This window comes from Poecilia reticulata, chromosome 5, assembly GCF_904066995.2.
Source record: "Poecilia reticulata chromosome 5, P_reticulata-male-v2, whole genome shotgun sequence".
NCBI classification, from domain to species: domain Eukaryota; kingdom Metazoa; phylum Chordata; class Actinopteri; order Cyprinodontiformes; family Poeciliidae; genus Poecilia; species Poecilia reticulata.
Genome location: NC_088834.1, coordinates 10,631,860 through 10,654,923, shown reverse-complemented (window position 1 = coordinate 10,654,923; position 23,064 = coordinate 10,631,860). Strand labels below are relative to the sequence as shown.

Below are 23,064 nucleotides of genomic sequence, written 5' to 3'. Positions count from 1 at the left end.
CCTCATCAGCATCACTGAGCAGAGCGGAGGAGCACGCACAGCAGCTCCATTCTTCTTGCTAACTCCCAACTGTCTCATGCAAAAGGAAAAAGTTTGCGTACTTATGCTACATTCAAACAGTGTAGTAGTTTGAGTGCTGCTCAAATGTTTGACCAAAAAGGAATTTATTTGCACAAATTTTCTACCTAACTCATCTGCAGCGAAGGGGTATGGATCTATGGTTTCTTGATCCTTCATGGGAATCTTAGCAATGTGGGCCAAGATCATAGATATGCCAAATGCTTTTAAATAAATTAGTATATAGCATTGTACTATTTCTATTATGATGTTTTTATTTACTATACGTAGAATTTCCACAACCGAACGACATTAATGTAATAGGGGATGCATTTGTTTGATTGTGTTTTTCTTCTCAAATTGTGTCCAGATAGGTTTCATTAATAAACAAAGTACGATGCGATCAAAGTTAGAACTTTATATGTAGTCTTCAAAAAGACTGAACCTACACTAAGATTGTGTAGTTTAACAATTTGTGAGAAGCTAAAAAAGCCAAAATGCCGTGACTTTTTTTTAGCATTATAGGTTAATTGTCAACCATCAAAATAAATTGAGGCACACCTGTGGATGTATTTTAAAGCAACACTTCAAACATGCTGCTTCCTAGTGTGAGATCCATCGATCCATCCATTCATCTCTCCATCCTGGTGAGACAGTGTCATTATTCACAGTGAAAAGACTTTGGTGTCAACATGGGGTGAAAGGCGACGCACAGAGGAAGAAGCTATTACTGTAAAAACAGCAAGAGAAACAGATTATAATTTTGCAAATGCACACAGGAACACATGCCTTCATTACTGGAGAAATGGCTTTTGCTCTGATTAAGCAAATTTTTAAGTTTTCTGTCATTATGGCCATTAAATAATTAGGAGGAGAAAAGCAGGGGAAGGGAGAAACTTCAAGCTTTAGAACAAATATTTGGGGTGGCAACATCCAATATCATGTTGTGAAGGTGTTTTTGCATGACAAACTGGTCCGCTTCACAGAATACAGAAAATAACTTTAAGAGGAAATATACGAGGAAAAAAAAGATAATGTGTTCTTTACACAGAGTATGTGAATATCTGGGTCTTTGTATCCAGTTGCACAGATATTGAAAAGTACTGGAAATAAAATATACCCAATGAAACAATATCCTTACTGGACAACAAAATACACATTATGTGGTACACATTTATGTGATTTGCATTAATTAATTGTTTGTGAAGTTGCTTTCCCCCCTTTATTTTTCAGTTCACAGCTGTCTAAAGCCTTCCAAAAAAGTTGCAGCTCAAATAGTCTGTCTCCTGGGTGCAAGAGGGTCAAGGATAAATTATTTCCTTGCTCTTTTCCTTGTCTGCAAAGAATAATGAATGGGGATAAGTGGGGGCAGTTTTCAGGAGTCCAGTGTGTTCATTATTGCACTCTGTCAGATATAGTAGCCAAAGCAAACCAGACAGCTATACAAATGTACAGTCACAGTGACTGTTGAAAAGAACTGACTCAGAATTTTCTTAAACAGATTAAACATCTTCAGTTGGTAGATGAATCATAGTGAATTTATGTGGGTTGTTCGCTTCATACATGGTGATTGTGGCCGTAAACATTTATGGATTCCCTAATATCCAAAGTGCTGTTCAAAATAAGTACACAACTGACAATTCCCTAAAGTTCAGCCATTGTGTTTTTAGTGTTAAGCTACAAGCTGTTATCAACACACCACTTGGCCAGCTGTCCTGGATGCAAATTCATCTCTATTGAATGTCAGACTGGTAGCATATTCATGTCATCTGCAAATTGATGAAGCTCTGGAGAGGCATGTGGGAAGATGGAGTCATCAGTGTTGTGGGATAATAATAGTGGAGAAAGCACACACCCCTGGAGAACACCTGTTAAGATTATACTGGAGCTGGATATCCCCCAGCTGGTCTTTATCTGGTGTTCCTAATGTTCCTAATCCACTGAAAAAAGAAAAAAAAACTCTAGCAATTCAAGTTGAGGAGCAACAAACTGAATTATGAATATGTATAATTTATTAATTAAGTAAAAGAGCAGTGAAAAGAAACTGTTTATCTATACACAACCCCATTTATAAATGTCTCAGTTTAAATAGCATCAGAAGACAATTTTTAGAATTATATAGAAATTGGCCCCATTTTGTTATTTCATGATGTTTGTCCTCTTGTTTTGTCTTAATGTTTTATATTCAGATCTTGTATTTATTAGCATTAAGTAAATCGGTAACACATTTCATATAAACATATCTGAAAAAAATACCTTCTAACTGAATTATAACAGTGGCAAATGGGGTTATATGTGTTTACATAAGTTAATTTAGAGAGCATCAAAAATAATTTGCTCAGGTTTTATCACACACAAAAAAATTATGTTCCAAAATTTATTGTAATCTTAGTTTTAAAATGTGCATTTATGGAAATAAAATGTGTCCAATTCTATTTTAACAAGTTACAAATATATCAGCATAGATTTTGTCTATGTCTTTCCTTAAAAAAAAATTACGTTTCTTACACATACTATGTGAAAGAAACTACACATCTTGACACAAGGTTTATACTGCAAACATAAAAAATCAATTTCAATCCAGGGAAAAAAATACCTGAATACATTCATAAAAGTTATACAAGAGCTCCACAACACTGTGAAGCTAATGACATGAATATGTTTTGGAGAGTAAACTATTTTCACTGTCAATGTATTCACTAGTTTTACTTTTTTTCTTTCACTCGTACTTTTGGCGCCCTCATGTGTCTCATAAATAGGTCTGTCTTAAGTCAAGTAATATTCACAAAGTGAAAAAACGTAAATAATTTAGTTTATGCCACGCGCCAACAGTTCAATTTCATAACTCTAATAAATAAATATGCTTTTTTTTATTGGTAAATTTTAAGAAAAGTGACTACGAAGAAAAAGTATCCTTAAAACATATTGGCTGGCGAAATGTACGCGGAATGACGCATGACGGCTTTAGGTGTACTTGTTTTACTGTTTTTAATAAGACGCTTACCGCTTTCCCATTGACATAGCGTTAACTGCACCGCCCGTGTGAAACTGAGTGAAATAAATCGAGCAGACACGCTGCCAAATCAAGCAAGTGACCACATCAGCTTGCACCGCTCCGCCGGCTGACATACTGCTGGCTCATCCATTGCTAGCTTTTAATATAATCCCACTCAGCGAATCGATTACCTGAACGGTTTTAGAGATCGCTATTATATTTTGTTGTGTTTTTGTTGTTCCTGTTGACAATGGCTGATCCTAAATACGCAAACTTACCAGGAATTGTAAGTTGCTAACGCTAACAAACACATCTTCAGACTCAAAGGTGGAACTGCTAGCTAACAGCTCTGCTGCTGAATCTTTTATCTTCTTATTGTCTGCAAACAATCCACATTGAGCACCAGATAGTATTGCGTCTCAATAGCAGACATGCAGCTAAGATGATGCCAAATGATGCAAACATACAAAAGCGCTAGACTTGTCATTTTGGTGTTTCTCAGTGAAGCCGGGGCGTTGGCCAGGCTAATACCAAACAAACCAACGAAGTAACAGCATTTATTGCATTTTGTTTCTGTAGGCTTTTAACGAACCAGACGTGTACGAGACTGGCGACCTTCCAGAGGACGACCAGGCTCAGTTTGAATCGGTAGGTGGTCTTTCTGTGCTAATGTATGGACGTATTACTGATTAGCCTGCTGCTAACGCTAATAAGCTAACTAACGTTTAGCCCTCCTCTAACGGACAGTTGGTTCCTTTATTGTTATCTGGGTCATTACGGTCTGTTTGACACGACATATCTATTAACAATTACTTGATTTTTTTAAAACTGAAATTAAATTGCTTGCAACTAGTTTGTGTGGGATTTCACTCCGCTATCCAGTTGTAATTTAAAAAAAAAAAAATCATGAATCACAACTTCTAAATGTTGAGCCACTGTTACTAACTTTATAAAAACTGAAAAGTTAAGACTACTTCAACGATCCTCTGTTGGTGCTTAAGTTGTATTGTAATATGTTCAGAGAAAAAAAAAATCCCGATTTGGTGTATTTTTTCCCCTTCTAAATAATAAATGCATCCTCCGCATCTGCACTGAAAGAAGTTAGAAATGAGACAAAAAAATCCCCCTGAAGTCTCCTGTTCATAATCATACCATGATGATCATCTTGTGACTTTACGAAAAATGTTCTGAGTTCTGTTTTTTTTTTTTTCCTCTCAATTACGAATTAATAAAAAAAAAAAACTTACTGGTTTTACCATCCCGTATGCAGTGGACTGGTGCTGCTTTAATTTTTATACTTTTATCATTATTATTATTTTTTTAATTATTGTCTAATGTAGATGGGACAGCCAAGCAAATCTTAACTGGCATTTCCTGTTCCATGTTGCCACATTTATTCTCCCTGTTCTCTTGTCCCTGTTGTGACCCCCTCTTCATCCCTCCTGGGACCCTAGTGTGTACAAGTAAGATTTCTCTGTGAGCTTAATGCATGTTGGGTTTTCTCCATTTTTTTTCTCCATTAATGATGATCTATCAAATTCTTCTTTAAGCACCGATTGTGATGAGAACCGGGTTAATGGCATTATTCTTCTGTTACTATGTAATTCCTTAATAATTGTTTTAAAGTAGAAGAAGCTGATCCCTGATTAAAAAAAAATAGAAAATCTTATTAAGGCCATAATGATACTGAAGGGTCTTCAGAAGTGCTGATTGACGTGTGTGAGTGTGTGTATGTGTGTGTGTGTGTGTGTGGGTGTGTGCAGGCATGCATGTGTGTACTGACATCTGAAAAAGACTTGCATTTTGTTGTTTAACCTGTCTTCATGCTCTAACAACTTGCTTCTCTGCTAACTTTTATGTTCTGACTAACTCAATTTTCTAAGGAGCTCTTCTGCTTGCCTGTCCTAATTAACAGGTTGGATGTGGTAGAAACTTACCTGCAGTGTGAAATTCTATAAATGGAACAAAATCCAGAAGTAAAATGTTTGCTTGTTACCCACACCCCTTCATGTTTTATAAATACAATCACAAAAAATAAGCTTTGGTTATGGCATTGGCATTCTGCTAGACTTTCTCCCTTGCCACATCACCACAAGCTTATTTTTTCTCCAGTCCTCATTTTCTGGAGGATGCCTGTTTAGTTACTCCAAAATGGTTTTTTGTGGCCAGTGTGTTTTACATCATTTAGGGGTGCAAAAGATCATTATCTTGATCTGGTATTAGATGTATCAGGTGTGTGACTGGAATTATAGCTATTAGTATGCTTTTTTTATTTTAGATTTTGGATTAATTCAGTCACTGGGCTGCAGGAATATTTCTGGGTTTTCAAACTTAATGTGGGCATGGACCACTCTCGGATTACTGCAGAACACACTTGAGCATAGTGACGCAATGGTGTAAAATAAATATTATTTTACACTAATAATATTTATTAGTGTAAATAATTTACACTATTATTATACTAATAATAGTATATTTTATTTAGTAAATAAAATATACTAATTTAACAATTATTCCTACTGCTGATAAAATATAACAGTATTGCAAGTGTCATAATTTTATCTGTACTGTGTATTCAGTTTGAGTTTGATTGAAATACTAAGTTAAAATAATTTTAAAAATTAACATGTATTTTCAGTAGTTTTTATTTACTTATTGCACAAAAAGAGATAACATTTTGTCATTTTGCTCTCTAAAGATTAGTGTTGGAAGTACCTGGAGCTGATGTTAGTTGGGCTATCTGCTCACGTACCAAGCCTAAAGTCAGCTACTGAACAGATGTTTCACTCATAGCTTTAATGCTGTAGCTATAAAGCTGTTGGTTCATTTGAGGTTGACTGGTTAAGGTTTCGATAGCATGACTGTCAGGTGTTTTTTATTACCAGAAATATTTTATAACATCTGAATTTGTCTTTTTATGCAAATGAGGAAAACGTACAGTAGTTATTTCGGCCTGCTGACCGGCAGTGGGCAGCAGCAGGTAGGTGAAGGGAACCCCTTGAAGATTATATGGACAACACAGCCAGAGAACACTCTGCTTAGTCTTCTGGCTTCTCAGAAAATAGACCTTAATATAGGAATGGCAAGATGAGAACGTTTTAGCAGTTTTTAAACCTTAACCTTAATACTGGTAACTGACCATACCTACTATAAATACCATTTTTATTCTAAAGTTCATCATATACAATACAATCAGCAATAATCAGCCCAGACTGCCAAGAACCTCTACACGGTATTCAGTGTTTTCTTATTTACTGTTCAGGAAAATAGTGAACTTCTTTCTGATGAATTAGAATATTGTTAGAGAGAAGAGAAATTCTGGAGTTAAGTCATCTAATCACCCTGAATGAGTGAAGAGGGAAAGAACCGGAGACCTACATTTTCCAGAGAAGTTGTGTCTCCAGGGTTTGTTGCTGCAGCGCTCCGAACACTGCTTTCTTTCTTATCTTCCTGAAACCCTGGCCAAGTGTTCCTGTTGTGTGCATGGCATGTGATAACCACATTAATCTGTGTTGTCTCTCTCTCCCCCCCTGCTTTTCTCTCTCCCTCTGCTCTTCCATTTTATTTTCTTTAACTCTCTTTGGAAACCCAAGGAGCTGGTAAGAGCCTAACTCACTCTCCTCCTCTTCCTCCTCCTCCTCCTCCTGACATCTCTGGAACCAACTGTTTTGTGCGTCCTCTTATGTGTGAATTGGCATTTATTTCTGTGTCATTTATATTTATAGTCTTGGTCTCCATAACGATCATCTTTTTTTAAATTTCCTTACATCATTAATCAGTTGTCATTTAGAGAGAATAAAGTAGCTCCAGGTGTGTTTCTGGCTTTTTGGTTCATGTAACTTTTTTTATGACAGTATTTAATCCAGAAGTAAAATCATTTTAGAGTTGGTTGCATAATGTGAATATTAATGGTACATTCATTTTTTTTCCATTGATCTCTTTCCTGCTCCTCTAAATTTGATTAAATCATCCAGTTCACCCCTAAACAGAATCTTCCAGATTATGGGAAACCTTTGCAGATTTCAATAATCTTTTGAAACAATTGCTTTAAATTCATAATCATGTAGGGGTGTTGTATGATATAATTTCCTCAATTTGTATTTGAGCATTGATATATTTAAACACGTGATGTATTCTGTACACCGGTAAGCAGACTGCTTTGCTGGATGGTGTTTGATTAAATGAGTGTTTTTTTTGTTTTGTTTTAATCAGGAGGAGCTTTGCAGTGACAGCGTAGAGAGGATTGTGGTCAACCCTAATGCAGCCTACGACAAGTTCAAAGACAAACACGTCAGCACCAAAGGACTTGGTCAGTTTGGATTCAGCAAATAACTTGTTTAATTTACTCAGTTTCAGGAGCATTTCAACTTTACTGATGCATAAAGGGTCTTCTGTAAAATAGTTTTTGGGTTTTAAAACTATTTTTTCTAATAATGGAAATGGGCCTCTACTGGGTTTTTTTTTTTTCTCCAGTAAAGTCAAAAAATAGTAATTTTGTAAAATTTTGTCTTTCAATAAAATAACATTGTAATTTTTTTGGCCTACTTAGAGACTGTTAAGAAAAAAGTGAACCATAAAGTATTTAAAGACTTACCGTATTTTCCGCACTATAAGGCGCACCGGATTATAAGGAATGGACGCTACAGTTAGGGTTGCCACGCGTCCCGTATTGAACCTAAACGGGACATGATTTGTTCCGTTCTCCACAAATGTGGATGTGTAATAATAAAGAAGTGGTCCCCAAGTACTTTCTATAGTAGTCTGCCCCAGTCATTGTTTCACTCACGGTGTTGCGATATTGTGCCCAACTGCTTTCTGACCAACCGACACGCTGCCACCGCAGTCTCTGTTTCTCTCTCTCTTCCCCCCTCCCCCGGCTTTAAATGTATAGGGGCTGGTCCTTTGGTAACCCTAGTCAATGCACCCCAGATGAATGTCTAAAGCCACTTTGTTGACATAAAGAATGTCAACTAAACAGTCCGACTCCGGTCAGCGAGGAGAGCCTTCCGCAACTGGGCCGGGGCGTGGCTGGACGATGGTCACCCTTCTCCGTTCGCGCACAACATGTTTGTGGAGAACATGGTGCTAAATGACCTGCAGACGACCTGATTATTAGGTCGGTAGGCAGATAGGTCAGTCAAACTTTTATTAACAAACCAGCGTTCTGACAACTGTCCCAGCATGCACCGCGCGCTTCTTCTTCTACGGGGGAAAATGAAGTCGGCGGCTGCTTACCGTAGTTGCTAGACCTGTTGTGGCTCAATATTGGTCCACATATAAAGCGCACCGGATTATAAAGCGCACTGTTGGCTTTTGAGAGGTGAGCCTTATAGTGCGGAAAATACGGTACTAAAAATGTTTTTCACTTTCCACAAATGGGCATTGATGTCTATAGCAATCAGTCAACTTTTACAGTTTTTGTTTAATCGTATGACAAATGTCTCTTTTTCACAGACTTCTCAGATAGAATCAGTAGAAGCAGAAGAGTGGGTTATGAGTCGGGAGAGTTTGAAATCGTAAGTGCCGTAGAAATGCATCAGTATTTTTAATTTTTTTATTGGATTATCACTTTCCCAAAGCTGTTTTTATTTATTTATTTATTTTATTTTTTTTTCATCTGCTCACTGTGCTTTCCAATAAAGTCAAACAGGCAGATATTTTTTTCAGCTGTTGAACTTCAATAATATTCAGTTTTTTTTGTTCTTCTCTTTCTTTGTGCTTTAGCTCGGTGAGGGCAGCGGCGTGAAGGAGACACCCCAGCAAAAGTATCAGCGCCTGGTTAATGAGATCCAGGAACTCGTTCAGGAGGTGGACACCATCCAGGTGGGCTGCTAGCAGCACATTCACACTGAAAAAATCTGGGGGGAAAATCCATCTGGTTTTCAACACCGAATCAAAAAAACGTTTTCACAACTGCAAACCAGATGGTGTTCATTTTTTTTGACATGTTTCCAATATTTCTAGACCATTTAATCATATGTGAAAGTTTGTGCAGTGAGGACTTACGGAGTGTGACCTCAATTTAAAGCTAAAGTGAATTTAGAACGAGCAGAGTCGCTTTTCAGATTTACAAAGTTTCCTTTTAGAAGCCACTAATTAACTTTGCTTCTCATTAATGTGGATGCGTTTGGTGAAGCAACCCTGCTCCCAGTATCTAATAACAATTTAGGCTGTTTTCAGGTAGTTTAGGTTTTATTTTTTTCTCTCATTCTGTAGGTCCTGCAGGTTGTACTGGCAGAGTATTTGGTCTGCCTGCTGCTTTTCTGTGACAGTCATGCAGCATTAAGAAATTCCATTTACAGCTGCAGTTGTCCGTAAACCTAACCTATTCTCAAAATTATTAGATAGATTAGATCACAGGTGACTTTTTTTTTTTTGAGAAAAAATACGCTTACGCATGTAATAGTTAGAGATATTTTTCGCAAAAATATTACGGTATTAATTCTAGATCTGCATCAGTTAAATAACATTTACTTTTCTGGAGAGAAAATACTAAGAATTATTTTTTAGCAAAGTTGGGGAAATGTTCAAGAGTCCAAAATTTTTTTCAAATTTCCCAACTCAAGTGAACCTGGTGACACCATGATGACTAGCGAAGATGGGGCAAAGTACATCGTTTGAGTTGATATGATGCTCCAGAAATTGATCATAAGGTCCTTGACCACAGCAAAAACAGCAGCATGAGCTCAGCAAAACATTTTTTTGTTGTTGTGATTGTACCCTGACATGAAAATGATGTCCACTCACATACTCCACCAATTTTACCTTCTAGGCTACTGCAAAGGAAAGTAATGCAGAGGAGCGCCTCACCCCGGTGGTTCTCGCTCAGCAGGCAGCGCAGCTGAAGCAGCAGCTGGTTTCTGCCCATCTTGATTCTCTGCTGGGACCGCAGGCGCACATCAACCTGGCCGATCCAGATGGAGCGCTTGCCAGGTGAGATGAGAGCAGCCTGGCAAGACATACAACTGTCATGAATGTTCAAAGTGTGCTGATAAGATTCAGCAAAGACAATCTTTCAAGACGAGCATTTTAATTTAATGTTTAGAGCCAAGTTTTGTTGTGGTGGTATTAGCTTGTTTATGCCTGGGGTTTATTAAGATACATTTTATTCTGCCTCACTAAAGTAGTCTTTAAACCTTTTCTTGTGATGTTGTTATGATCACAAACTTTAGAGATTTTAGGTAGGAAACTGTAAATAATTAAAGTACTGTAAAATGTATTGTTATTCTCATCAGGTGAGATTAAAATATAACATTTTTCCAGCATTAAAAAAAAACAAATGGTGAAAAACCAAAACTGTGCAAAGCCTTGAATACACCAGTGCTATTGGTGACAGCATCATGCTGTGGGAATGCTTTTCTTGTAGTAGGAGACATATTAAAGATGTTTGGAGCCATTGAGGTAAACGGGTCAAGCTAAATGGAGATCCTGGAAGAAAACCTTATAGAAGCTTCAAAAGACTTGAGGCTGGACTTCTAAACATGCAGCCATAGCTACATGACTGAGAATGCCTTGGATCAAAATACATCCATGTGTCAGGATAAAATACCAGACCTGAATGCTGTTGAGAAATTCAGACGCACTCCTTTTCAGTCTGGGCAAACTTGAACTATTTTTTTAAAGAGTGGGGAGACGTGTCAGTCTACTGATGTGAACAGCTGGTGGAAACCAAACAGAATGCCTACCTGCGTTTAAACAATGTATTTGTTTTCTTCCATTTCACATTTGCACTAATTTGTCACATAAACCCAAATTAAATGCATGAAAAATGTTGGTAGCAACGTGATAAAGTTCAAGCAAAACGTTTAGAACTTTTCCCCTAAAGTCTAGTGAAACATAATTATAACCTCTTCTAAGCTGTTTGGAGTTTTGTTAAACAATAAAGCCTAGTGGAAGAGAGGAGCAAAAATAAATGCATCAGTGCCTGGCATAAAATTATGCCGAGCAACAACTTGTGCTAAACTGAAATAAAAAATGCATAGAAATTAGGAAAGGTCGAAGCATGTGGGAAATGCAAATGCTAAAAAGCTCAAATGTGGCTTCAGTTTTTAGGTAGAACATATTCACAAAGGTTTTCTATTTAAAAGGTAAAATGTATATATTTCTTTCTTTTTTTTTTAACATTACATTTTTACTTAATTACTGTTTTCAGTAAATGGCTTATTTTAGAGTGGTTATTCCAGTTGCTGATTTTTTTCCATCATGATTAATCCGATTAATTGGATTAACCATTATACTGTGCATAATGGCTTTGATGGCTTTTGACCCTGGGTTGGTTGAACAGTTCACTGTCCCTGCACTGGGACTTGCAGCCAGACAGGAGGCAGGAGATGCTGTGAAATATGTCAAAACCCAGCATAAACGGGGAAAGCTGAAGCTTCAAGATGCATGTTGGGATTGAAACAATGGAAAGGGACAGATTTTCACCTTCAAACTGAAATTTAAACACATTGAGGAGAGAGAGAGACAGACGGCACATGGGGCCGTTAACTGCTTTGAACAGACTGTATAATCATTCTGCGTCTTCCTCTCCCTCCTGCCTGCAGGCGTCTGCTCACCCAGCTGGAGGCGGCGAAGGGCAGTCGCAGCAGCTCCGCAGGAGATGGCAAACCCTCTTCAACAAAGGGTCCAGATGGAGTGGTGCTCTACGAGTTGCACAGCAGACCAGAGCAGGAGAAATTCAACGAGTCCGCCAAGGTAGCGTCGAGGTTAAGGCGGTGGGGGCTAGCGTCTTGACGAGTGCAGTCTGAATGTTTTAGTCAGACGAGCTCCCTGATCCCTGATGTGTTGCGTTTTCATTCACATATCTGAATATTTGTTGGCAATACACTGGATGAAGAGACAAAAACGCAGCAACGTGCTTTGTGGGATGCCGATGTCGCTTCCAACCATGTGTTGCCTGTTTTCCATCCCTGTAGATGGCGGAACTGGAGAAGCGTCTAGCTCAGCTTGAGATCGCTGTTGGCTCCGGATCAGACAAGCAGGTACACACACCGATGGATTTTGCACACACATCCGCCTCAGTGTTTCTGTGACACATTCTTACTTAGCCTGTACATTTGCTTCTCTTTAATCATCAAACAATGAAATATTTATGCCTGTCGAAACGCATCACTATCCATAAAGTGAAATAGAACCACATTCATTTTCTTCTATAATTTATGATAGAAGTACTAATTTTCTGTTTGTTTATTGTAGGGACCTCTTAATGCTGGTGTACAAGGAGCCAGTTTGATGGTAAGAAGTCCCTTTATTCAGAGTTTATAACCATCTGTGACGTGTAGCAGAAGAACTGGGACACTTAAAGAGGTCACCAGTTCCTGCCAACAGAATAGGGGAAACACCAGGTTCTATTCTCAGGTGTGTTTGTAACTCGTGTGCATCTTTTACCTCAGGACACCATTGAGCTCCTGCAGGCAAGGGTCAGCGCACTGGACTCTGCTACACTGGATCAAGTAGAGGCAAGACTGCAGGTACCTACATTATAAAACTAGAGCAACTGAGTCTTTCTGCACAAATTTATCAGCCCAGTAAAAAAAATCAGGATGTTTGTAATAATTCTGTGTTTTGTGAAGTTTCCGGAATGTCTTTGGAGTTCAGATATTTGCATTTAGTTGAGACCTTAATCAGCATGCAGTTAAGAGCCCGACATGCCTTCTTGGCCAACTGTGTCTTTCTGCAAACTGCCATCATGTCATTTCCATAATGTTTAGTGATGATTACGGAGATTCGCTGGATGTGAACTGCTGGCAGAACTTTGTTGTTGTTTTCTGTTTGAATTCTTTCTTCCATGTTCTGCTTTTTAAACCTTTCAAAGCCCTTTGTGCTTCAGGGAAATAATGTCCGGGCTGCAGCATTTTGATCATAGTGCTACTTCTTTTAGTGGGCGGTTTTAAATGCTTACAAAGAATGTTTACATCATATGCTGTCTTAAAAGAAAAAAAAAAAGCTCCATTGCTCGTCTTGTAAGAAAATTGTCCCCTTGAGTTCTGTGAATAATTTTTTTTTGTTATTTAAATCTATCTTCCAGAGTGTCCTTGGGAAGATGAATGAGATTGCCAAGAACAAGGCAGCGATTGAAGATGCAGAAACACAAAACAAGGTTAGTAATCCCGGTACATGTATCAGCCTCTGTGCCGAGTAGCGACGGGTTGTATCAAAGCAAAGGATCAGTTTCTTCATTCAGCCATAAGAATACCAGGCTTCTTCTTCTTCTCTGAAGACTTTTCATTTCTTTAAAGAAACCGTTTTCTATGAGACATGGATAACTGGACCAGTCCAGTGCTCTGACAGCTAAACTAAGAGCTCAGCATCAAAACCACTGCAGTATCACCCCTTATTTTTAAGAGGTTCACTGACGACAGGGAAACGGTAAAGTGATTTCTTAAAACGTTTTTAAAGGATTAATTAAATGTGAAGCACAGATGGTTTATTCTGTTTGTCAGAAGAAAATGCTGGTGTGTGGTTTGATAAAACCACCTATGACATCGCCGTGGGATGCCACGTTCATTTTTATTGTCAATCTGTCTGTTCCTCAACGGATCTGTTTGACCTGCATGACATAGCCATCGACTGTTCAACAGTGATTTATGTTAGAGGCCAGTAGGTGGCAGCAGATTTTGTTTAATCATGTAATGCTTTTACTTTTACTAATGCTTAGTAAAGTTATTATGTTTTCAGGTCTGGTAGCTTTTCAAATTTTCCAGGGATAGGTTAATTATTTTATGCTTTTATGTAGGAAACTATAAATTTATCAGCTGTTCAAAACAAAAAATCTATGTTCATCACAGAGAAAATTTTACTAAGCTGTTCATGAAGCACATTTCAAATGTTGAAATTGTTCAAAGTAGCATCAAAATATTAAGAACAGAGCAGAAGGTGCTGCCCCACCCATGTTGCATTCATCTTCCTGATCCATGATCGGCAACTAAAGCTGGAGAAGCTCTGCTCAAATTTCAGTCTGAATTTAACCCTCGATTCTCAGTCAAGACAAATCTGTCAGGCTGCACCAGTTGTGGTCAGTCTGCACAAAAATCTGTTGATGTGAGATGGGATGAAGTCTGTGCAGGAACAAAACTGTTGCTGCCAAAATATATATATATATATATATATATTTTTTTTTTTGAGTTGAAGTCTGGTAGTGTGAACTGATCACTGACAACTGTAAACATGGGTCACTGACAGTCAATGTTGGAGAGACTGGTAGATGACTTGTTTTGTTTTTTGTAAACAATAAAACATTACGAACATAAAGCACTGGGCATTATACACTCTATTAATGTTGTGTAACATTAATGGTGTGTATAATGCACACTATTATACACAAAAAATTTAATATTTGGATTTTGAAGCCTAAAATACAGTAAATAATGAACGGATTTAGTGAAATAAACCAAATAATTCACATATTGAACAAACCATTTCTGACCAAAATAATAGAATTATTATATTATTGTTTATTTGTGTGGAAGTGTAACAGATGCAGACTCACCAAATTCAGAGGCTATCTTGTATTAATGCCATTTATTGACAAATTGGTTCCACTGTTGCCCTCATGAGTGTTTTATGTGCTCGGGTCTGATAAGTCCTATAGCCAGTGATCATCAGCAGGTCCAGGTAATGGAACCAAGTTTTCTGGTTATAAAACAAAAACCAGTCTTGGTGTGAACATCTAGTCTTTTCGGAACCTGAGATGGTGTGAAAGTTGTCGGTCTGTGAAAACTGAATTTTTATACCTTCTTAAGAGTTTGAAATTGTAGAAGGAAAAACCAGATTGTCCTAACTATTGGTATTAGCCACCAGTGCTAATACCAATAGTATTAGCACTAAAATACTATAGTTCTAATACTATAGCACTATAGTATTCCTATTTACATTTCTGTCGCTACACTTGTCAGGTGTCGCAGCTGTATGATGTGGTGCAGAAGTGGGATGCCGTGTCCACCTCCGTTCCTCAGGTGGTGCAGAGGCTGGTTGCTGTCAAGGAGTTGCATGAGCAAGGTAAGACCTAAGAAAGTGACTGACAGCTTGACAAGCACTGTTTTCATTCATTTGCACACACAGAGCCTTCAAACTCAAGAATCAACTTCCTGAGGCAAAAAAAACCCTGAACAATCAACTAAAGTACTGTACTGGTTTATATTGCAAATATTGTAACAATGTTGCATATCTGGCAAACCTGACATGAGTTACAGCAATAGTGTTAAAAAATCTTTTAGTTGTCCTTTGTATTTTATTTTATTTCAGGGTAGAAATACCTTGAAATGACTCCCGTGAGAGTTCAAAGAAATTTTATTGGTTGGTAGGGGTGGGATTAGAGCATTTCTGGATGCACAAAATTGTATCTAGAAAGGGGATTTATGATTAACACTAAAGGACTAAAATAATATTGAGACGGGTAATGAAGTTAATTTAACACCTTCTTGAAAAATGTAGTGTGAAAGACGGAGAACTTTGGTTTTAATCAGCTCTGCCAATTTGAAAGAGACGTGTAACATGAGGTAATGCATTACTTTAAACATCTGTCAAATAATGCCATCTAAAAGCAGCCATTCATACTTATTTTATTAATAATATATCAAATACATGAATCTGTGTAATCACTGAGGAACTCATCGGTTTTGTTATATGTGCACTATACTCTTCAGTTTTTCTCCGTTTAACAGGAAAACACAAAGTTTTCTTGACTTTCACTTTTTCACTCAACTGTGTGTCTGACAGCCATGCAGTTTGGCCAGCTGCTGACTCACCTGGACACGACTCAGCAGATGATCAACAACTCTCTGAAAGACAACAACACCCTGCTAACGCAGGTAGGAAGTTCACTGCCGTCTGGAACAACCGCTGCAACATTAATCCTTTCTTTTGCTGGAAATGTGAAACGAGAACACTGGCAAGTTTTAGTCTCTTAAGTAAAAAGTACAAGATGTGAAATTTTATAATGCAAGAGAAAATTTGATACTTAACATGTTCATCTAATACTGGATGAGGTAAAGAGATTTTATGATAACCTATTTTCATAAACATTATGAAATGAGCTCATTTAATATCAGATATTTAATATACACACGCTCGTCTTTTGCAGTGCTGCGGAAATAAATGTATAGGAGGAGGATGGATAGAAAGACTGACTGGTGCTCACTCTGGTTTTTAATGCATAACAAATATTCTAGATCTGAAATGTCAATTTTTATCATTCTATATAATCTAATATTGATGATTATGCCTGGATTACTGTAATGCCCGATTTACCGATCTGGACAGTTAATCAATCCCCTCCCTTCAGCCATTCATAATACAGCTGCCAGACTTCTCACTAAATCGGGTTAACCGACTAATATTACAGCAGTTTTATACTCTTTACATTGGATAAAGTTGTTTTAAAGGACTCGTGCTCGCTTACAGAGCTCTAAACCCGATACGTTGCTGCTCGTAATTCAGTTTCAGAAGATGTTGGTTATTTCTTATGCAAGGCTCAAACAAAAAGGGACAGGTGCATTTCAGTCTGACTGCAAAGCTGAGGAATAGTTTCCCTCTGACTTGTTTGGCCAGTTCTGTGGTTACTTTTAAAAAGCATTGAAAAACCTTATTTTATCTGTACTGTTTTTAATTTAAATGTACCTTCTTTTTGTGCTGTCGTCACATGACTGGAAGAAGAGCATTATAAGCATAACCGACTTGTCTACTAGGTCAAAAGTGTAAATTATTTTTGCTTTACTATTTTCACTGACAAAATATTTTCTCCTTTGGATTAAATGTATAATATTTAACAAACCCAACAGTTTATCTGCTCCAGCTGCTCTTCATCCAGAGGATAAACCCGGTTGTGTTTTTTTTTCCCCCCATTATTGGTGCAGTTGGGTTCACAGACTTGGTAGTTTCACTGCAGCATCTGAGGCGTTATCAGAGCTTCTGTCAAATGCAGAGATAACTGGCTTCCCTGCTCGTCCCTCTGTGGCAGAGCACTACTCCTGAAGCTGCCGGTTCAAACACCTCCAGTGTGGTTTCATCAGATCAAGATATAAATAACATGAGCAGATTTAAGTGGTTTTGCTTCTTGGTCTGGAACACTATTCCCAGTTGGTCACTTTTTTTCATTGACAAATTGTAAGAGGTAAGACTTGTAGAAAACTACCACAGTGCAGCAGATCAGTGGAATCGATGATAAAACCCTCCTATCAGTCTTTTCTAGTTTAAGCGCTTCACATCTGAACAATATTTTATATTTGGGAAGTGGCTTGTTTTATAAAACTAAGCAAAACTAACTTAATTTTATCTGGTGAAAATAAAAACTGTCAGGAGTTATAGCCGTTTCTCCTGATTAAGAATGCATTTGGAAATATCCTGCCCATTTGGTTTCATTTAAATTGGTTCGTTTAAGTATGTAAATGTTGGGGTGCTGTGGTGGCACAGGGACAAAGCACGACCTACATATGGAAGCCTTAACTTTCAAATAAAGGCCACTAGAGCCAACAAAACAAACAAAACCTTTAAAAAAGAAAAAATAAAGTATGTAGATATTGTACTGATAAATTACTTTGGATATTTGCTAATATTTCCTCAATATTTTGAGATGCTTAACTTTGATCCACTTTGTCTGTTTTGCAACCATATATTTTCTTTTAAATCTGCAATCAAATGAAATACTGGAACAGTGCTAAGTCTGCTGAAGGTTGGCTTAGCTAAATATTACATCTAAAACTTTGACAGAAATCTGATAAATTTGAAGGTGTTATCACAGAAATTGTATTTCTATGGTTTAGTATTTAATAAGTAGCATGCTACCAGTGAGGAGATTAAGATTTAAGTATATGCTTCCAAAAATAACTAATCCCTCATTTTAGTGTTTAAAATAATTCACGGATTTGTGTTCAAATCTGCCCAAGTTGGTAAACTGGATTAAACTTCTGGATGCTGAGAGCGAGTTCTCATTTCTCAAGTTGGATCCATGTTTCTCTTTGTTCATTAACGCATCATTTTCCTCACATTCTCTGCGTGGTCTCCCTTATGGTCACTTTGAAATCTGTTGGATCTTGTTTCTCTTGTACATTTCTGAATTTCTCCTACACTTTTAACTCATCTTCATCTCCTTACCCTGTAGGTCCAACAGACAATGAAGGAAAATCTGGTGGCTATCGAGGAGAACTTTGCAGCCCTGGATCAGAGGATGAAGAAGATTTCCAAATAAAGTTTGAATAAATAAAGGAGAGAGTAGAACATGGACAATAAATATTTGGTTAGAGAGCACAGATCCGAAGTGGGGTGTAGCGTTGTGCTTTCTGGACGTTCTTCTCTTGCTCAGCCTCCGCCTTTTTTCACCAAGTGGAATGTTAGAAAGTTGACGAAATGGGCAAAACAAAAAGGAGACCAAATGTTCTTCAGATGTCCACCCTCATTTCCTCTTCCTTGCATAAAACTGATGTAATTTGAAAATATTTCATTCCAAAGATCCCACTGGTTGAAGTCTTTCCTGTTCAGCTGATCAGTTTTTAGACTGGACTGCTTTTATTTTTATTCACATAGAAGTTTCTTCTGGAGATTTACACTGAGAGGATTTGAACTGCAACTTTGGAATAAATAAATGAATCCCAGTTCGGTTAGATGACAAAAAACGTTTGCTCTTTAATGCAAGTACGACCTCTCGTCCTTTATTGTATCAAGAGCATGTTGGTGTGGGTATGATGTGGAAGGAGAGCTTGTAAATATGCCCGTGTACCTTATTGTTTCCTTACACTCGGTTGCTTGTAACTATATTATGACCGGGACACCAGACAAACTTTTAATCTTTCTCATTGCTTACAACTCTGTTCATCTGTGGTCACTGAAGCTGATCAATAAATCAAAATGTCATACATGTGGCTCTGTTCATTTCAGGCTCTCATTTTTATAAAACCTTGACCATTGCCAGCTTGACAAAAGCAATTATAGGTTAAATCATAATTATAATTGAGATTAGATGATAAAGCAATATAACCATTAAAATTTTCTATAATAAAACTCAATTGCCCCATTTATAATTGTCATACGATATATGACCACAAGGTGGCAGTATAGCATGTAATAAAGCCAACAAAGGAAATGTGTTTACAGAAACAATTCAGCTTTATTCATAAAACCAGGTTCTTGTGCCATTTTAAAATATTTATTCAGAGGAATTTTTTTTTAGAAATTTACTTTAAATCTTAAAATTCAATTTGTTTGCATCTAAAATGTAATGGAGTTGGGTGTTCTGTATTTTTAGCATTTAAAAACCTGCCCTGACGAAACCGAAACCCTTGATTTCTGCCCTCTTGGAGCTCTCGTCGTGTCTCTGTGCTTTCACAAAGAACGTTGCATAAACTGACCCATTTTCCTAAAGAGAATCAGAGTTAAATCTTGTAACCTCATTAATTCACCTAGAAGTAAACAGTATTGTAAGCCAGTGTGAAGTCATGTAAAGAAACCGTTTCGTCTTAAACTACAGCAGAGCTCCTCTGTTGTGCCGTATTTCCAAAGGAACTCATGGGAAACCATTCGGGTGTCTGAGGTCAAGCTCAAATCCCTCCAGCATTAAGAGGCTTATAAAAAGCATTAAAACAAAAAGCTGGCTCATGTCTGAAGTCAGGTGATGGTGTTGGTGACAAAGGCCGACAGATAACGGCAGCGGGGTAAGGATCAGGTGCGCCGGGTGAGTCACTCAGACACATCAGCACCTGTGTGTGCTGCTAGTGGGCGCACAGTTTGAGATGAAGACTGGAAATTTTGATTTTACAATGATGTTCAATTTGAACCAATCTGGGACTACATAAATTACAATAAAAGAAAAACCTTGTTTTTAATCAAACATGTATATGGTGAAGACGACCAGCCAGCTCAAACAAGGCATATTGAGGGTAACGTAGAGGGAATTTGATCCGGAGCTCCAACTGGGAAGGGAATGCCCCACAGGAACACGGAGATAGACACACACCATATATCAAGCTGTACTGCATTTGTCCTTCTCTATTAGGTCAGCCCTTCCTCTATATTTGAATTAATATTTTGAATTATTTACAAGTATTTAGAATATTAGGACAATAAATAAACGAGACCGTCTTTAAAAAACAAGTAGCCTTAGATCCAAACTCACAGCTAATAGATATGTTTTTTTAAACCACCCATTCTTGATTTATCAGTGTAAGTAAACCCTCCACTGATTGCGCCTCTGGACAAAGTAAATATTTAAGTTGTCTGGCTTCATGGAGCAGGAGAGCACGGCAGTGGCTGCTGGGAACACAGATCGCTCTAAAAACCCCATCTTCTGGTGCTGATATGGGGAAAAACTTGAAAAGGAAGAAAAAGATGGTGTAAGAGCCAGGAATGTGTGTTTCACTGCCAGTATACCCACCTGTTCAGATGGGCATTTAAACTTTTATGACCCATGGTGTCTTGTCTTTTTTCACCTGTTTCTTGGACTTCTTACCTCTGACAGGGAACAGAATGAAAAAATCAGTGAACTGAGAGTGGCTTTACATACAGAGAATAAATGCTGTCTTGACCTGATGCATAGATTTTTTAATTTTTTTAAATAAGACAAAATAATTTTAGGTGATTTATCTTTCAAATTACAAAAGAATAACCATTAAAGATTAAGTAACTTAAGATATAGCAAATGTATAAAATAAAATAATTTTCTGTAACAGCGCTGGAAATAAAAGATGGAAAATAATTATAAAAAATATCGGCTGATGTCAGAAACCTGAAAGATGCTACAGGGAAGGGAAATCACACAAAGCCACTCTGCATCAGTTTGTCAGATTTCCCTGTATGGGTGTAGACAGGTGAGGAGGCTGTTGTGAGGCAGAACGACGGGCAGAAGAGGTGAGCAGGCGTAAGCGGAGTAAAACAGGGTGACTGGCCCACAGTCGTGGGGCAGAATGAAGCTTGTAGCGAATGAAAACACTCAAGATAGAGAAGACAAAGTAAAGATGCATGCGACTCAGTGGTAAACAGGGTTTAACAGGCTAACAGGATTGTCCGCAAAGTCATTACAGACCTCCAACCGCAAGAAGGTCAACAACTTGGCAGTAAAATCTGGACAGTATGTTACTTTGTGGATAATTTCTTACTCTATTGGCTAGGTTACATGAGATTTTGACATCTTAAGAAGGCGGTGGAAATAAAATGCAATAAGTTTACTGAGGGCGCCAACACACGCCAGAGAAAATCAGTGTCTGCCTTAGCTTAGACTAACGCAAACATACAACTTAAAGGAAAGTGGCTGTTAGTAAAATCTGTTCGGTAGTTTGACACGTTAAGCCAACATAAATAGGCTGTAAAAGTGATATTTCTTCTACAGATAACGGTGTATTTCTTTTAATTTTAGCTGTTATTTAGCGGACACTCTCAAAAGAAGCAAAAGCACAAAAAGAGAAAGCACAAACCAGGAGGCGGTAAAGCAAAAAGGGTTGTATCACTAACAGCTGTATCAGTTGGTCTTAGTTCAGTGAAGGGAAGGATTCCAACAGCTGCTGAGTGTTTATATGTGCGTGTGTGTGTGTGTGTGTGTGTCTGTGAGGAGAAACTGGGTGTGGAGCTCTGACCAAGGGCACAGGACAGAAAAAGAAGGGAGAGGGGTGTTTTGACTGGAAATTCCCCAGACTGCTCACTTATCTGCCTGCAAAAACAAAAGAAATCAATAATCCAGATCTGATAAAGAGTTAGCAATAAAAACGTCAACTCCTTCCAAAGTTAATTCTTCTTCTTTTGTTTATTCTCTGAAAAATGAAATATGAGTCACTGCCTAGGAAACAGCAAAGTCCACATTTAGCTTTTCGACTCATTTTTGGAAGAAAAATTTGTTTGCTCTGCTTGTTGAAAATTGAGATATCAAAACAACATATTTTCATCACGCCTGATAAAGTTATGCAGCCACTGTGGGACTGCATATTGCCTTAAATATTTTAAATTACAACTTACAGGCTCTAATGTCTGATGATTATGTGAATGTGACAGGGATATCCGATAACAAAAGATTAGGCAACATTACATCAACATTTCCAAAAACAAATGAAGAAAAAGCTGATCGAAGCCTTGATCCACGAACAGATAGTGTACAGTTTGTTTACACTCACTGACAGTCAGCTCAGAGCATGAATAAAATACAAAAGCAGAACATGACAAGATGAATTGCATATCTTATTCATAATATGCTGCATCTTTAATTGTTGTTTTGTTTTTATAGCACAAAGTACACAAGTTAGACTGGAACCGATTTTAAAAAGAAGAGACCATGATCACAAACTGTCTGAAACTAATTCAATCCAAATGTTTGGCTCTATAACATCGCTTCATAATGACACAAGGCAGACAACGGCACTGACAAAAACAAACAGACGGGCAGGCGTGGAGAGGCAGGCAGGGAGGGGTGCGGAGAAAGTATGCTGAACTACTCGGCAACAGCCACTCAAGTCGTGACGTGATCACGGTGCTTCCTGCAGCGCTTTAACCCGGGTCCTAGAGACAGTATTTGAGCTTTCTATTCGCTACTTGACGCTGTTGCTATGGGGGCTGTGCGCGTTTCACGGCGCGTGGAAAAAACAGTCCGAGAGCGCGCTCGAGTGTGTGTGTGTGTGCGCACGCGCGTGTTGTGTGTGTGTATGTGTGTAAGTATGTGGCGAGTTTGGGATGAGGGTAGAAAGTGTCAGAAATGGGCTGGAGAATCAAAAGTGAAACATGATGAAACTCGATTTGGTTCACTTTTTTTTTGTCACCGCTGTTGTTTACCTGACTATATTAATAGATTATTGTGCCTCTGAGGCAGTGACCTCGTTGAACTTAGAGGCTTTAACCTCATGCTCTGTATAAGTTTTACTGTTTGGTATTTTAGTCAGTGTAAGTTAATATTTTTATTATTACCAAACTATGTGAACTTCCTGGAAAGATAATTTAAACACATAATTGTGTAGGTTTACACCTGTCCTTAAATTTTATCACTAGCATTTTTTCTATTGTTTTAATAATTATATCTGTTATTTCTAATGTAAGATCTGACA

The 23,064-nt window shown here is 37.8% G+C and overlaps 1 protein-coding gene across 1 annotated transcript; it reads left to right on the top strand.

Annotated features, from left to right (window-relative positions):
* Window positions 1-3,125: 3,125 nt before the first annotated feature.
* On the top strand, window positions 3,126-18,903 carry dctn2 (dynactin 2 (p50)). The gene is made up of 14 exons (XM_008408473.3): window positions 3,126-3,338; window positions 3,632-3,700; window positions 7,265-7,361; window positions 8,507-8,568; window positions 8,777-8,875; window positions 9,825-9,985; window positions 11,599-11,749; window positions 11,971-12,036; window positions 12,251-12,289; window positions 12,448-12,525; window positions 13,083-13,154; window positions 14,950-15,052; window positions 15,773-15,864; window positions 18,153-18,903. Exons 1-14 carry the CDS (start codon window positions 3,303-3,305, stop codon window positions 18,237-18,239), a joined length of 1,212 nt encoding a protein of 403 aa, XP_008406695.1. The 5' UTR covers window positions 3,126-3,302; the 3' UTR covers window positions 18,240-18,903.
* Window positions 18,904-23,064: the final 4,161 nt, after the last annotated feature.